The 16,772-nt window shown below is 39.1% G+C and overlaps 1 protein-coding gene across 6 annotated transcripts; it reads left to right on the top strand.

Moving 5' to 3' along the window:
* Window positions 1-1,026: 1,026 nt before the first annotated feature.
* LOC116246980 (putative inactive cadmium/zinc-transporting ATPase HMA3) lies at window positions 1,027-16,718 on the top strand. Of its 6 annotated transcripts, none has more exons than XM_031618915.2 (10): window positions 1,027-1,122; window positions 7,736-7,926; window positions 9,162-9,428; window positions 9,797-9,894; window positions 11,176-11,431; window positions 11,985-12,122; window positions 12,268-12,595; window positions 13,732-13,937; window positions 14,428-14,627; window positions 14,981-16,717. In XM_031618915.2, the coding sequence occupies exons 2-10, from the start codon at window positions 7,746-7,748 to the stop codon at window positions 16,253-16,255; spliced, it is 2,949 nt and encodes a 982-aa protein (XP_031474775.1). In that variant the 5' UTR covers window positions 1,027-1,122; window positions 7,736-7,745; the 3' UTR covers window positions 16,256-16,717. The 6 variants fall into 6 exon arrangements, with proteins under 6 accessions (XP_031474775.1, XP_031474778.1, XP_031474773.1 ...); XM_031618918.2 differs by lacking the exon at window positions 1,027-1,122 and adding an exon at window positions 6,582-6,588; XM_031618913.2 differs by lacking the exon at window positions 1,027-1,122 and adding an exon at window positions 6,603-6,852.
* Window positions 16,719-16,772: the final 54 nt, after the last annotated feature.

Raw genomic sequence — 16,772 nt, 5'->3', positions numbered from 1 at the left:
AGTTGATCAACCCGGCTTTTAAGCACATATTAGACAACCTAGCTAGCTCTTTCTCTCTTCTTTGCATAAAGAGAGAAATTTCAATTGCTCATTAAGGAGACAACTGGAACAACCGGACCTATTCTTCTCATTAGATGTCACCGAGCAATTAATTAAATGAAGAAAGAAAATAGATCTAAATTGTGTAAGCAGTCTCAATAATGAAGTGCCATGAGATTTTCATCTGGATTTGTGATATGACCAATTTAAGTAATTGATTGTTTACACTTTTTGGTACTTTTGTGAAACGATGTACATAAAATTAATCAATTTGGTGATATGGTCAACCTAAGCTGTTGATCTTTGCTATTCTTTGATGATCTTGTAAAATTTAATCTCCAAGCCAAATTATGGCCAGTCCATTTTAATATAAACTTTGGCAATCCAACTACAACTGTGCAATTGAATATATATATATATATATATATACTGGTACATGCTAGATGGTTTGATGTTAAATGGACAATGAATGATCTTAACTCTTGATCTTTTTTATATGCCATCAAAAGAAAAATAAGAAGAAAAAGGTAAGCTCTAATACTAGATGACAGAAACGTCTCCATATTTTTTTTTTTATTATTTTTCTCTCAGTCGCCAATCTGGAAAAGATCAATGACTGACATGGTTCCTTATCCATGTGACATCTAAGTGTTTATTATTTACAATTATATATGTATATAGAGTAATCGCCTTTGGTAAAGCGGTCATACAAGTACAGCGCCGTGATGATGAAGATTAAGAGTGAAATATAAATATATAAGCGCGCTTCTGGTCTTACACGGGCAGCAGAGCAAAGTGGGTGCTTGGGGGCGTGGAGATGAGAACAAAGGGACTGTCCGTACTTGGTTTGATGCGGGGCGACGGAGGTCCAAGGTCGAACATGCTGTGGACGGGCATTTTTGGACGTTTCTGCCGTTGCACCTGTCCCCCTTCCCTTTAAAGGCCTTTCTTGGGGAGGCCTTCATCCATCATCTCATGTACCATTCTTGGAAGACTGCAGTGGCGGTTGAGAGCTCCTCTCTGCATCTCCTTCAAGGGTCCTCCTGCTCAATTTTATCAACAGCGAAGCTTCCCTAGAGCAAGGTCTTCTCTCTCCCTCTCTCTCTCCCTGTACATATAAAGTGAGTCTTTAGAATCTTTCTTCCCTTTTTCTACATCAAGTTCCAACTCAAATAGATATTTTGAAATTCACATAGATATTGGCAGAGAAGTTAATGACTGATTTGAAACCCATACAAGTGGTACCGAATTGTGTAATAAATCATGTAGAAAAGGTTGGCCAGAATGATCTTTTTACTTGCCTGAAGAAGCAGATATGGTGGCCCTGGTTGGCCGGTAAATTCCAGTTGGATCTTCTAAGGCGCTATGTTAGTGTGCTAATATGGGGTGGAGTGCGGTATCAAGATGGAGGCATATTGATGCCTTGATACCAACATGAAGGAGTATCCAAAGTTCTCTTTTACTCACAATGCGCACTGAAACACACATGGGCACATGCATGTGCACACGCATGAAAACACGCACACTCTCCATGGAGAGATTCTCTCACGAATTCAAGTAACGCAGCCCTGTATTGACGATCGGACCGGCCGATGTTAGAATTGTGCATAAAATATGAACACTTGGAAGAAAGCTATGAGTAACAGTCAGTTGAGATGAAGAATTCAAATGGTTAGGTTGTTGTATCATCTATATATCGTGATTGGTGACGCATCTTGGGGCTTGTCGAACCTATTCGATGGAAGATAGATATATGGAAATGATCTGTGCCTGGTTGTTGGAGTTAGGAGTTAGTGGCAGAGGAACATGCATGGAAAATCAATAATGTTGTCCTGCAAGCCTTCCAAGAGAATCAAAGCTGATCGGGTTGGCTTGACAGAAAGGGAAGGGGATGCTTTACTGCAGCCCATAACCAAGTGTTAAGCTTTGTGGTTTCCGTCGTCCATCTGATCTTCTGTCCGTCTGTTTGGTACGTATTTGTAAGTATTTTCCGCTCACATTTAATTATTCCAATGTTTTATGTTTTAATTTTATATCATTTTTTTATTTTTCATTTTTTGTTATTGTATATTTATGATTTAGGCTGGCACATAAATGGAATCTAAAATGTAGTGAAATATTTTCCTCTTGAGGTTGGAATAGGGTTGGTAAAAGAATAAATTGTGCACATGAAATCTTTAGTGATTGTTTCACAAATTGAGCTCGCGTGGTTCAAAAGTGAATGGATGCATTGAACAGATAATAATCAACTGTAAAGAAAATGCAAATGGGAGAAGCAACCGTCTCCAAACTTGCTTTTCGTGCATCTAAAAGGCTGTGTTATGTTGCATATAAGACAGAAACATTCACATTCGCTAAATACTGTGATGGTGAAGGTGCAAAGGTTAAGGTGGGGTCACCTGCCGTATTAATTTATAGGAGAGCTTGATAATTTAGTGTGAGGCTAGGAGGAACACGCACATTCACTGAAATTCGTGGGCCTTTTCTTTTGTTGGTGGGTACTTTTGTCTTTTCAAGAAAATTCATTTCACTTTTTCCAATTTTGTCTTTACAAGGGCGGGGTTGCTTCTTCATCATCTCTCTTCTAGTTAAATGGCATTTCCGTCTTTTTGTTCCTATCATTTAGGTCAATCCGCGGGTTGTAGAGAATGTGGTGCATGAGATGAGAAAGCAGTAAAGGTGGTGCAGAAAAGTGAAAGCAACCTTTACAGGGAGAGGAGAAGGGGCCAGTTCCCCGCTGCAGGCTTCTTGCATGTGGAGTCACATGCTTTCTTCTCTTCTTCTCCCACCACCAACCTTTAGATGGAAACCGACAGACTGCAAGAACTTTTACTCCAGGCAATATTTTGCACAGAGCGGGAGCGAACTTAACTTTGCAAAGATTAACAAAAGGAGACATTTACAAACAAACCATTCAACGTTCTATATATTTATAAAGAGTCACTCACACGTTTGGAAAATTGTCGACAGTGCTTAAGTTCATAAGATAATTTTCAAATAAATGAAAATCACTCAACAATATTTAAGGATCACTCCTCTCCTACTAAAAAGTAAAATACTTCTAAAAGCAGAGCTTTTTACAGCCTACACTACTATTTTTTGTCGGTCTTTGTTTTTTCTTGGAGTTGCCGTAAAGAAGAAAAGTACAAAGTTCAAATGCGATTTTGCCGAGAAATTGACTTAAAGAAGTGGTTTGTAAATTGTTTGAAATATATTAAAAGAAAAATCTCCTTTTTTAAGTATATGTAAGTTGTTTTACACATTAAGTGTGTATTTTGATTATTTATAAAGTCAGATGGTTATTTGTAATTTGTCAAACAGGAAGCATGTAGTTAGCTCTAAACATATCAAAATTTGAAAATAATTTGTGCTTCTCTCATAGAAAACATGGTTACTAACTTACTAACAACTTTAGCTGTAATAAAGAAAAAACACTCCTCGCTTAAAGTAGACCAAAGTTTCACCCGGTTATTATCTTTGAGAAAATTTCGTCTCCATGAAATGCCTCCTTATAGGGAGTTGTCTTAATTATATATAGGTGATATCTATATTTTGTTATTACTTTACTTTTTATTTAGTTCGCAGTCTTTTTAAGTGCCTATATGAAGTAAAGTATGGGCTGGGCTGTCTTTAGATCTGTCACGCTAATGGTTCAAGCTATTTGGTTCTGCTCTATTGCTGTTGGGGCAGTATGGTGAAAATTTCTCCTTCAAATCATGTCTCTTCGATTTTCAAATTTATCTTACAACGATTTGAGGGGACAAGACAATTCATCTCAGTGACCTAACCAATGAAAGTTAGATGAATTTCACCAGGATGCATCACTTTAAGGGTGTATTTGACTGCTTGAATATCTCTATTTGGATGTTATTATCGTTGTATATATAGAAATCCATCAAACACACACAAGAAGATCTAAGACCGTTTCAGTGTTGCACCTTGTCCTTGAAACCGGTGGAGAAAATGAGGATGAAAGAGATCTGATTTTCTTCACTTGGTTTTGGGATGGAAGGTTTTTATCAAGTGAAAACACACCAATATGTGCAAACAAACATATCTTGAAAACAAGGAACCAGTCTCCGTCTTGAGGATGACCCCACTAAGAAGAATTGCTTCAACGTAGCAAAGCCGTGGCATATATAGGGGGGGAAGGGACTGAATAGTCCTCAATTTACTCGTATTAAGTTCATCTTACTTCTTAGAAAAAAGAAAAAAAATTAAAAAAAGGATAAAATAGAAAACTTATCATGAGGCAAAAGTTTTAAGTATGAGGCACTTAGTAACTAGTATTATTATTTTTTCTTTCCTCTCTCTTTTATTGTGTAGCTGGTTAGACCTACAACACATGGTCGTGTCTCAAGTTTGATTGTGAGTGTCCTCCCATGATCCCGTCGGCTTTGAGAGCGTGTATATATATATATATATATATATTGAATGATGACATTAGTTGTCTATCAAACACCCATCTTAGAGAAAAACAAAGAGAAAAAAGTGTTTGATAATCATTTAATATTAATTTCATATATTTTTCTTTAAACTATCTATTAGAGTGAATCAAACTATGAGCATGAGATTTGGGACACCCAAAATCGTAATTCACTCACTATACATATATATAATATATATAAGTTGAAATATTTTATATATAATATTCCCACACAACCGCCGCTCGCAATTGGCGGGCGTGACCAATCAGAGAAAAAGCAAAAAAAAAAAAAGAGTGATTCATTTGAAAAAAATTGGATGCTTATTTGAGAGAAGTTATTGGAATTAGGGTTTTGTCTCTTAGTTCGAAGCAACGTTGTGGGCACGGCCGTCGCGCTTGCAGTTAAGCTTCTAATCAAACCGAAAAAGAGAGTTATCTGCTCTTTCTGTCTCCAGATCATGGAAACTTGGGTCAGCTTCGGATCGTATACGCCCTAAAAAATAAACTAGAAAATAAATTATTTTTATTAATATATCAGCCAGCATAAGAGCCCCATATACCTGCAAGGAGCATTTTGGCGACGACATTGAGTTGGTCCCACACTTTGTGCATATGCATGTGTGAAGAGAAGGAAGGCGGCAGTTGCATTTTAGAATTTTTCTTTTTTTTTTAAAGCTATGTATATTTTACTCTGTTAATATTTTCATAATTTTCATTTTATGGAAGCCTTTCTTTTTCATTTTAATAGGAGTATTTTATACACCTCTATGCGTAGCGGGTGATATAAACGATGTTGATGGTTATGCCGAAATGTGAAAGCTGAGTTTCGGCTCCCTTTTCTATGTGCTCGCTTTTTTTTGGCATTGTTAGAAACTATTTACCAGTTCTTGGAAACCAGAATATTGTTACCAGTGGAGCGCCAATAAATTACTTGGATCCTTGGAATCCAATAACAAGCGTCAGAAGCAAAGTGCCCACTTTGAGGGAACCATAACAATAATCAACGTTTGCCTTAAACGTTGAGGAGATGAAATCAGCGGCGTCGGAATTGTTGGCTGAATCTGTTGTGTTGGGAATCAGTAAATAACAATACGAAATTACAGATGAAAAAATTATATAAAAAATAATTTTTTTTTTATATTAGACAAATTTTGGAAAATGAAAATGTGGAAAATGAACACGTGACCAAATCTTGTTAGCCGACTACATTACATATAGTAGTGAACCAGGAACAGACTTTCATTCCCGGTGGACCCGAAATCTGGTTGGGCCCAGATGAAAAAAGAGAGAATTTGGGACTTCCAATGCAGAAAGGAGTCCAATGAAAGTCCTCGCATCCCATCTGCAGCTGAGGGTGACAGGATCGTGATGTTCAGTGGGGCAATCCGGTTATTTGAATGAAGTCGTAAGGGCACATGTGGGTTACAAACAGCAAACGTGTCGCCCTTGCTCATCGAACCGTTACAAGCAACTTTCACTCCTGAAGGAATCTGTGGGCCCGCCAATGCTATCTTGTCTTCAATTTAACCATTCATGATCGCAGTTAGGTCGCTTTTAAAGCGATCGAGGCTTTCATCAACTCCACCACCGACTAGCATTTCATGAATCTCAGTTCATCGATTAATTTTGGTTTAGTTTTTATTTTGTTTTTTCTCTGCCGCTTTTTTGCAGGCAACACCGACAACGCGCTGCACATAATTCAGGGGTGTCATCTCCGTTTTCAGATATCTCTTTGCCATTTGCTTCTTCTTTCTTTTCCCTCTTTATTTTTTAGAAATATTTTCATGCAAAAATGATTCCGTTTCCGACCAACCTTGTTGACTTACTGGATCCTTGTGCAAACCTGTCATTCGTTTCAAAAAAACTGATCTTCAATTTAAAATTACCATCTCTTTTTGATATATAAGCTGAGCGACCCCTTTGGCTTTCTAACTGATCATTACCTCCTTCGACTTCAAACTCTATAAAGCAGCCTACGAACTCATCATGAGCGGTAGTTGGCTTAGCTAATATATGTGACAATCCTGACAGATGGTTGAAGCTTACATCACATATTAGTAGGGACGAAAGACTAATAAGTTAAGTGCATGCACACTGGTCTCAATCTATGGCCAAGGTAATTGGTAAGGCTTCATCAGTCTTGTGATTCACCAAAAAGAAGCAGGCCCCTCCCCTTCCTTGGGCCTTCCTTCCTCTCCATGCACTTCTTTATTCCTTCAGTTTCAAGTCACTGTTTTATCGTCACCCACTGTCCTATAGCCATTGGAGAATATGCTTATGTTACCGGGCTTCCTTCTTTTCTTTTCACGCCATTGTTGCAGTGGGACGCCACTGACAAAAAAGAGGAGAGTTCCTTTCTAGCGTTTCAACTGCTCCCCTTTTTCGTGGTTAGTGCTCTTTCCTGTTTTTTTTTTTTTTTTTTTTTTATTAGTTTTATTTCAGAGAGCACATATGGTGATCATGTTAAGCCAAGGAGAGGCACTCTCCCAGCACTGCCAAAAAAATGTACCTTTTTTTTTCTTTTTCTTTCTTAGCAGAAGAGCTTTCAGGCCTTTAAATATGGGTTTCTTGCTGCTTTTCTTTCAAAGATCTTCCAATGCCTGTGCTTCTTTTGTTTATTATTGTTAATTTTCCTTTCTTGGTCGGCTGCTTGTGGGAGCTTGACTCCTCGCGACTCTCTGGGCTTAAGATAGCTAATTGCCAGCCCAGTGATTGGTACTCTTGTTTACTTTATAATTTCCTCCCCTTTCTTAAGTTCTATTGCATTCTTGTTTATGTGTTTCCTCCTTGAGATGGTACGTAATTTCCATTATGTATACAGTATATATTTATGTTGGTATATCTGTTGTTGAAATCCGCTGCCGAAACTCGAACTGCCTTTTTTTATTCTCATTATGAGGTTAAAGTGAAATTATAGGAATGTAAAAATGGTCAAATTCATTCCACGCCAAACCAATAGGAGCGGGAGTTTTTTCTGCTTAGGATTTTCTCCTTTGTTCCTCCAATGTTCAGATGGGTTTTTCATCTTTCGTTTTCAGTTCTTTGTTTTTCGAAGAAAGGAACTTTTCTCTTGTTAGCTTTAAATTCTCATCTTGTTGTTCGCTGCATTTTTCCTTGCAGAGGCTTCCTGAAAAACGGCCCACCTTATTGTCATGTCCGTTTTTTTATAGTTAAAGCCGTGCACGAAAGTTGTGACTGGGGCACACAGTTTTGGTTTGTTTCGTTTTTTCTTGTTGTATTATAAATTTATTTATTTTGTTTTTTTTTCAGCTTGGGAGGAATGGAAGGGAAGATTCAGAAAAGCTATTTTGAAGTGCTGGGAGTATGCTGCCCTTCAGAAACCCCACTCATTCACCGGATCTTGAAGCCTCTTGAAGGAGTTCAGAAGGTCTCAGTTAACGTCCCAACAAAGACTGTCATTGTTGTACATAATAACTTGCTGATTTCTCAAGCTCAGATTGGTATCTCTCTCTCTCTCTCTCTCTCTCTTTCTCCCTCCCTCCTTCTGGTGATCAAACACAAAAGTTTAGCTTTTCTTGTTCGGGATGAAATGGGTTGGACCGAGGAAGTACATTAATCAACCGGTTTTACCTTTGTTTCCAAGAGGTTTTAACTCTTGTTTCCATTTACAAAAACTTTTCACACAGAAAAAAGAAAAGTCTGATCACAGAGAAAAGAGAAAAGAGTCTGATCCAAATGATGTTTTTGCAAATTGGCGCCGGTCAAAGTTCATGCGTATCTTGATCTACATTGATTCATTTATGTTCCTACTAGTCTTAATTCATCTTCATCTTATTATTTTCTTGGCAAAACATAGAGGCATTCTCTCACATTTTGTGAATGAAAAAAAATTGCAGATTGTTTTTAATCCACAAACAGCAATATGTATATATATATATATAATGAGGAATTGATGACTCTGACTATTCAGAATTACTTTGCCATCTAACTAAAACCATTCATCCGAAGCACATAAATGATTGAGAGCAAAACTACAAGAAAAATAGGTCAACAAATAGAAGATGATGAAAATTTTCTCATTTTGTTCTTAACCATTAATCATGATAAATAAGAAGATATTATTAGATGGATCAGTGACTCTAAAAAGCTAAGTCACCAATCAATTTATATATATGTATATATATATATACCGTGTTTGTTACATACGAAGTGCATGGAAACTCGCTCCTCAATCCTCTTGAAAGCGTTTCCCTAAGACGCAGGTCGCCATCTTCAAGTGATCATACACCTTGCTTCAGCATGTATAAGATGATGGTTGATAATTTGAGCTCCTTCTATAGACTGAGGGGAGTGATTAAGAGTGCAATACTCAGGATTTATCTCTTCATATGATATGATTAGACCGTGTCTTAACCTAACTTGGCCTCCAACTATATAACAAATAAAAGTCAAGACCAACTAAATATTTATGGATAATAATGCTTATCTTAGTCACCTCTTGCAAGGACAAATTATTATTTTTTAACAGATTATGATGTGCATATATAGTTTCCTTCACAACTGCTTAATGGCTGTTTGAACCATGAATTCGTTTCGTAACCACGCGCTAGTACCGTCCCGGCCTGTTCTTTAAAATTAAAAATTTCAAGTAATCTGAACTCTGAAGACTACTTTCATAACACGTACTCTGTTTAATTAGTGATCACTTAATCGTATCTCTCTCAATTTCTCTCAGTCAAGGTCCTCAACCAGGCGAGGCTTGATGCAAGTGTGCGAAGCTATGGCGGGAGGTCGGGGAAGACGAAAACCAGAAACTGGCCTAGTCTGTACACGGTGGGCTCGGGCCTTCTCCTCACCGCTTCCTTCTTCAAGACCCTCTACCGCCCCCTGCTTTGGCTTGCCCTAGCAGCAGTGGTAGTGGGATTGCCACCGGTCATCTTGAGAAGCTATGCTGCAATCCGTCGCCTCGTGCTTGACATCAACATCCTCTTGCTAATTGCAGGTAACTCTAATATTTCACCTCTTCTTCTTCCTCTGCCCCTGCGTGTATCAGCTAAACCTTCTCCCGTTGGCATCCCTACTACGAAACCCGATTCGGTTTCCTTTGGGTCTATGACCTGAACCCGTGCCATTCAACTGCAAATGTAAAGGAGAAGGATTAAACCCATCGCTGGCAATTGGGGTCAGAAGTTTGTATCATATATACATATATATATATATATATAGGTAAGTTTATTCCAAAGAATGAGCAGCATTTTTTAGCAAAATAAAAAGAAAGTGCCTAGATTTCAAGAATTTTCATTTATCTGCCTCTATCCGTGCTGCTTGTTGTCTTAAGTTTTCTTCCTTCCTTCTGTTAACAACCTGCAGTTGGTGGAGCCGTTGCACTGCGAGATTACCAAGAGGCAGGAATGATCGTATTTCTCTTCACCTTTGCTGAATGGTTGGAGTCGAGGGCAAGCGACAAGGTACATTTATTTGTTTTTTAGAAGAGTAAACTATAGTTGGATGCCCTGATCTTAAAGAACGCTCTTCGACTAACGATCAACCCTTGACCTCCTAATACTAATTGGGCCACCTTTGAATGCATGATATTTTTTTGTAAAGGTAGAACTTTAATTCAAATTTTATGGAAAATTCATGCAAGAAACAAATGTAGAATGAATGTACCGTGACTTTTTTTTAACAAGTTTTGGAACTTTAGTACCTGGAATAAAGTTCATTCTAAACAGGTGGAGTTTTAAGTCCAGGTAAAATTTTTCGACCATCGATTTTCAGCTCTATTTGTACATCGAACTTGTCCACCAAGAAAACTCTCAATATGGATAAACAAACGTTAAACTAAAATATCTGAAACAAAAGTTCTAGGTCACCATACAAGAGAGTGTATATAGGAAATAAAACTTTTGTTCCACCTGCCACTATTAAAAACCCTGCATTCTAATGCCTACACATTTAATATCAAGTACTTAAAAGGTTACCTAATGTTTTAAGTGCATCTCAATGCTGTTAAAACCAATTCTTGAATCAAATCCGTCGACAACAAGATTCAGGTGGTGTTTGGTATACCCGGAATCATGGAATTTTAGAATCAAAATGTGCAACTTTTAGGACACTGAAATTACTAAAAAAACAAGGTACTTTGTCTCCAAAATTAGAAAGCTGCAACCTGGAATGTTCATTCCAATTCCATTTCACTTTGACGAGGAATTATGATTTTGAAATTTTCATTCTTAAATCAAAATTCCAAACCATCAAACTCTCACTCAGAGAATGAGCTCAATCCAACTGTTGGCGAATTAGATCCAAATATAAATTTGTAATCTTATGTTAAACGATCAGGAGAGAAAAAAACGAGAAATATAATCTATGAAATTGTGGCATGTGTTTCTCCCATTAATCAAACCTGTATCAGATCATTAAGGTCCCTAGCTATTAGAAAATTGACATATTTAAATTTGTTCAAACCAATTTTAACAACACCATATTTTAGCTTGGGGCTTTACCTGGCTAATTTGTATTACGGCGTTCTTTTTGAACACGACATTTTGCCATTTTTAAAACAGAATGGCTCGATATGCAACCGGTAGCTGTTTGGTTTGAAAAAGAAAAAGAGGTCTGCGCGTTTTGCTAAGCATAAACTGGTAAACTAAGAGGTCTATCTAACCCCCTTTGCCGTTTTAGAGAAGTAGAAAGAAACCGAGGGAAAGTCATTACTGGCTTTAATTTCATTCCAAAATCTATCACAGGCACGCGACATGATGTCAAGCCTGATGAAGGAGATGCCGCAGAAGGCCACCATTGCTGAGTCCGGTGCAGTCGTTCACCCAAATGAAGTGAAGGTCAACACGGTGCTGGTGGTGAAGGCTGGGGAAGTGATCCCGATTGATGGAGTCGTGGTCAATGGAAAGAGCGAAGTCGACGAGAAAAGCTTGACAGGGGAGTCCTTCCCGGTGGAGAAGACTGTTGGATCTTTCGTGTGGGCCGGCACCATGAACCTCACTGGTTCGTAACTATCGCAGTACCCTTTCTTTTCCTCAATATATAAGGCTCGTGTACAAGCATCCAAGGTTTTAAGCACATCGTATATGAGAGAAAAAACATATGATTAACAAACTGGATTTGGATTTTAGAAGTGGTATCCAAATGAATACAGATTTAAATAAATACCCGAACAGATTCGGATTCAGGATTACATTAGGTGAAGATTTAGATTTACTTTTAAATGTAAATCGCATATATATCTGTTAGTATCAATCCATTTTGAAAGTCAGTTCTTAAGATATCATATAAGTGCAGTTCGATCTCGTTTCAAAAGACAAATCTGGATTGGTTATCAGTTTGAAATCTGATTCAGATTGTGAATTTGGATTCCCATATCATATTTAAATCTCAATACGTGAACACTTGATAAAGTAGATATCGTAGAGAGTACATCCAATTCAAATCTGATCTATCGTGACACGTATCAATGTGGGATGAGAGTTGGAAGAACTATTTTATATGAACAGGCCTTCTTCATGGATGAAGATCAAATTGAACAAAAACTCTTGTGCAGGATACATCGATGTGAAGACTACGGCAGTCGCAGAGGAATCAGCGGTGGCCAAGATGGCGAAGCTGGTGGAGGAGGCGCACCAGAAGAGGTCCAGGACTCAAAGGATGATAGAAGAGTTCGCCAAGTACTATAGCCCAAGTATGGTTGCTCTGTGTTTTGTGCAATATCAATATGCCCCTGTTTACTTGTAATCGCGCATCAAGCTCGTCTCACTTGATTGCAATTGCGTAAAGGTTGTTGGTATGATCACAAGACTGATGGTGAGTTTGGTTAATGTCCTCAGTTGTGGTGATAGCGTCGGTTGGTGTAGCGGTGGTGCCGGCCATGCTGAGGGTTGATGACCTGCACCACTGGCTCTACCTAAGCCTGGTAGTGCTGGTCAGCGCCTGCCCTTGTGCCTTGGTTCTCTCCACCCCGGTCGCTACGGAATGTGCCCTGCGCCGAGCAGCCTCTATCGGCATCCTCGTCAAAGGTGGACATCACCTCGAGTCACTGGCACGTGTTAAGGTCATGGCCTTCGACAAAACCGGCACCTTAACGCGTGGCAAATTTTCGGTCTCCTACTTCTACCCCAATTCTCGTGTTGTGAGCGGGGAGAAGTTGCTGTATTGGTAGGTATCCCTTTCATCTTCTTGCTGTATTGGCAGTATCTCTTTTATGTTCATTAATTATATATATATATATACGGGTTGGCCCGGCCCGATTGGGCTCGAGCTCTGGACCGAGAAAAACCTGGCTCGGGTTAGGCTTGGGCCCTATAAACGGTCAGTTTGATTCGTTTAGATTAAAAAAATATTTTTTTAATTTTTTAATTGTTTTAATAATATATATTTATTATTAATAAATATATTTTATATTTAAAAAATTATTTTATAATTAAAAAAATATTTTTTAATTTTAAATGGGCTGGGCTCACTATCCCGGCACGAATATATATATATAACTTTAGTTTTTTTAAAATCACTCAGCCATTTAACTAACGTTGTTATATGATGGATAGTTATAAAAAAAATAAGATGGATATTTTCATTATCTAATAAGTTCATATATTTTTCTTCTTATTTTTTTCTCAACCATCCATTTTTATTTATATAGACGGCCTCAAATAGATAGTTGAGAAAAAAAAGAAAAAATGTGTTAACTAATATAAATGATAAAAATACCCTATAGTCTTTTTCTTCATTTTTTTTCTCTTACTCGCTCATCATGATAAATTAGACGGTTTTAATTAGATGATTGAATGACTGTAACAAAGCGAGACTTGCCATTCAATTTTCATTTGTATTGGGGTATGTGTTTAATCATATCCTCCCAAATGTAATGCATCTAAAAGTTGTAATGGATGAGCAACCAGATGGTTGGACAGTTTAAGCTCACAAATATATAGTCCGATGCATCGTGATGGGCTTCTGAGAGATACAAAAGGTTTGAAATAGACAAAAATGCTTGTACTTCGTCACATTATGTCAACTTTCCCGAGTTTTAGACAAGATGGTGTTACCCACACCTAGCTTTTGATAAGGTTAATACTACAAGATAATTCACCCGAAAACTCCAAAGCTGATTGATTTAATGCTCTATTGATTTCATATTGTGTGATATGAATATACTGAAATGAAATTCCAAATTTTGTAAAAGTGAAAAAAATTTATTTATATACTCAAGACTGAATTTTTGTGACCGGTATCTGATGACAATTTATGTTTCTGCGACTTAGTAAAAAGCTCCCTCTTGGGTTTGGTTTCAGGGTTGCAAGTATGGAGGGAAAGTCGAACCATCCGATGGCATCTGCTCTTGTTGAGTACAGCAGATTGAATAACATAGAGGCATCTTCAGACACGGTGAAGGACTTCGTTGTAGTCCCGGGAGAAGGCATTTCTGGGGACATAGATGGAAATAAAATTTCCATCGGGAACCGAAGGATGGCCAACAGGCTTGGTTGCGAAGTCGCCGGTAAGTGTAAACTTGAAGATATTTTTTGAAGCCACACCAGAACCTTGTCATTGATAAAATATAAATGTATACGTCAATTTTACGATGCATGTTTGAAACTCCTTATTTCCTTCAAGAAAGAAAAACCTAGAATTTTAAACTTTTCAATCGTCCTTTAAAAAGAAAATGTAAGAAGCCTGCACGAGTGTTGTGTGCCTCATCACTCAAAAATGATAAGTCAGCTTAATTGTGTGTTGTGTGCTCGTATATATTTCTACATGTTCCTTCACGAGATTAATGAAAAATTCTCAGTGACTTAAATCTTGCTTCTGAATTTTCTTACTACATAATTAATATCTTTCTTCCTTTTCAAGCTCCAACTGCGTGACTACATAATTAATATCTTTCTTCCTTTTCAAGCTCCAACTGCGTGCCCCCAGTTTAATCAACTGATGTTCCTATTTTAGCTAAGAGTTCAGCTAACATCGCTCTCTCCCGCTCTGTCGCTCAGCTGAAGGGGAGGATGAAAAGAGAAGGGGTACAACAATGGGGTATGTGGTGGTGAATGGAGTTGTGGCTGCTACTTTTGGAGTGTGTGATGAGTGCAGACCTGGCTCAAATCAAGTCATTCAAGAGCTCAAAAGAATGGGCATCAAAACAGCAATGCTCACAGGAGACAGCAAAATATCTGCCATGCATCTGCAGCAGCAGGTCTCCCCCTGTAACTCCACACCTTGTCTTTCTGTCTTTAATTTCCTGCTATTTCCTTCAATTCCAATTTGCACTTGTATGGAAAAGATCAAGCAAAGAAAGATTTTCACATGGAAAAGCTTTTCTCTAGAACGAGAACTTGTGTGGTTTCACATGCCATCATAGGGAAAATAACTTCTCATGTATATTTAGAAGTCTCCTTCAATGTGAGGCATTTTGTCGGTTTTGAACATGGATTTTAGGAAAATATCCATAGATATATACCCGGGCTATTGAAAGTTTTCGCGAATAAGTTTCACAATTGTTAGTCCTAATTAATTAATTAAACCGATTTTCGTCTTTCTTGGGTGTAGGTGGGGAACTCCATAGACTTTGTTCACGCAGAGCTTCTACCAGAGGGCAAGGTCAGCACAATTGAGGATCTAAAGAAGCTTGGACTAACAGTAATGGTTGGCGATGGCATGAATGACGCACCAGCACTAGCAACTGCCTCGGTCGGCATCGCCATGGGCGTGTCCGGCTCCGCCATCGCTACGGAGACCTCTCATGTCACTTTGATGTCCAATGACATAGGGAAGATAGCAGTCGCCATCAAGCTCGGCAGGAGAACCAACCGGAAGATCATCGAGAACATAGTGCTGTCGGTCACGACCAAGGCCGCAATTCTCGGGCTCGCATTCGCCGGCCACCCCCTCCTATGGGCTGCCGTTCTAGCAGATGTAGGCACCTGTGTGCTGGTGATCCTTAACAGCATGCTACTGCTGCTGCAACAACAGCAAGAGCACAATCCTGGGGCCGGCGGACATGGTTCCCACGAGGGCTGTTCCCCTTGTGGCGACCGTGACAAACACCACCACAAGTCGGTCTGGTCAAGGCTACCATGTGGGTCCCGGTCCGCCCACAAGAGCGCCTGTGTGTCTCACGATGAAGGACATGGACACCACCACCTGCATGAGAACGCTTCTCTTTGTAGAGGGCACAAAGTAGAGAGCCCCTGCAAACACACTAGCCTAGGCCTATCCATGGAAGAGTATGGACACATGGGCTGCCGAGGCAACTGCCTTCCACACATGCAACACTGTGAACATGAAGATCATCTTCCTACACGTGTCACCCACGACCACGATTCGACTCCGCACTTCGCCACCTGCCATCAAAGGTGTGAAGACAACTGTGCAAAAGCATGTACAGAAGTTGCCATTTGCCTGCATCCTCATACAGACATCATCCCGCAGACGCACACGTGTGAAACCACATATGAGCAAAAACACCAAGAGTCATGCTACCACACTGTCACGTGCGGCGGAACACACGAGGGCGACTGCAAGCACGCGAGTGGGCATGCTTGTGCACACCAGCATTCACACACAGTTAGTGACATTGGAGAGGGAGAGATAAGGGTTCAAGTGGAAGACAGAGAGTCGGTAGGGCAGGGTGAGCCTAGCTGTGGGAGAGGGGAGCTCACTTTGATGAACCATGATGCATTTGAGCTGCACGGTAGTACTGAGACAGAGTATGGTGACAAGGACATGAGAGGGGCGGGTAGGTGTTGCAGGAGCTTTTGCAGGCCCAGTGAAGGTGTCTGCATCCATGGGAGACCATTTTTGAGTGAAATTGTGATCGAGTAAGGTCTATCATTTTTCCTTTTAGGGTTCCATGTGGCTATCCTTGATAGCACGGCTCCGACACGTTCTACAAAGGAAGTGCAGGGCACTTCATTAACCTCCATTTGCCTTGCTTATGAGAAGTGTCGTGACGCAAAGGGCGACCCTTTTTTTATTGAGATTTAAGAAAGGGGTCTAGTTTTCTGTTTGTCTTTTCTTTTTTCTCTCTTTTTTCTTTTTAGCTTTTTATTTTCTTCAAAAAAGATTAGAAACAATTGTAGATTTGATCGACCGTATTGATCGTTGCTGCTTATATATAATGTTCGTCATCAACCTCGACAGCATACATATGTATTCATGGCTTTGGCTTTTGCAAATCATGGCAATGATGACATTCCAAATGTGATTGCTTCTTAAATTTAAGAGGCCCAACTGGCGCCACTTCTTCATTCTTCTGGGTCTCATTTGCTATAGTTCAAGTTCAACTTGCAAGTTGTGGATGTATTTGGAGTTCGACAAATTGCTTTGAAATAAATGTTCT

Source organism: Nymphaea colorata, chromosome 2 (assembly GCF_008831285.2).
Source record: "Nymphaea colorata isolate Beijing-Zhang1983 chromosome 2, ASM883128v2, whole genome shotgun sequence".
NCBI lineage: Eukaryota > Viridiplantae > Streptophyta > Magnoliopsida > Nymphaeales > Nymphaeaceae > Nymphaea > Nymphaea colorata.
Note: the sequence above shows the minus strand (reverse complement) of the source record. Positions and strands in the feature narration are given on the sequence as shown.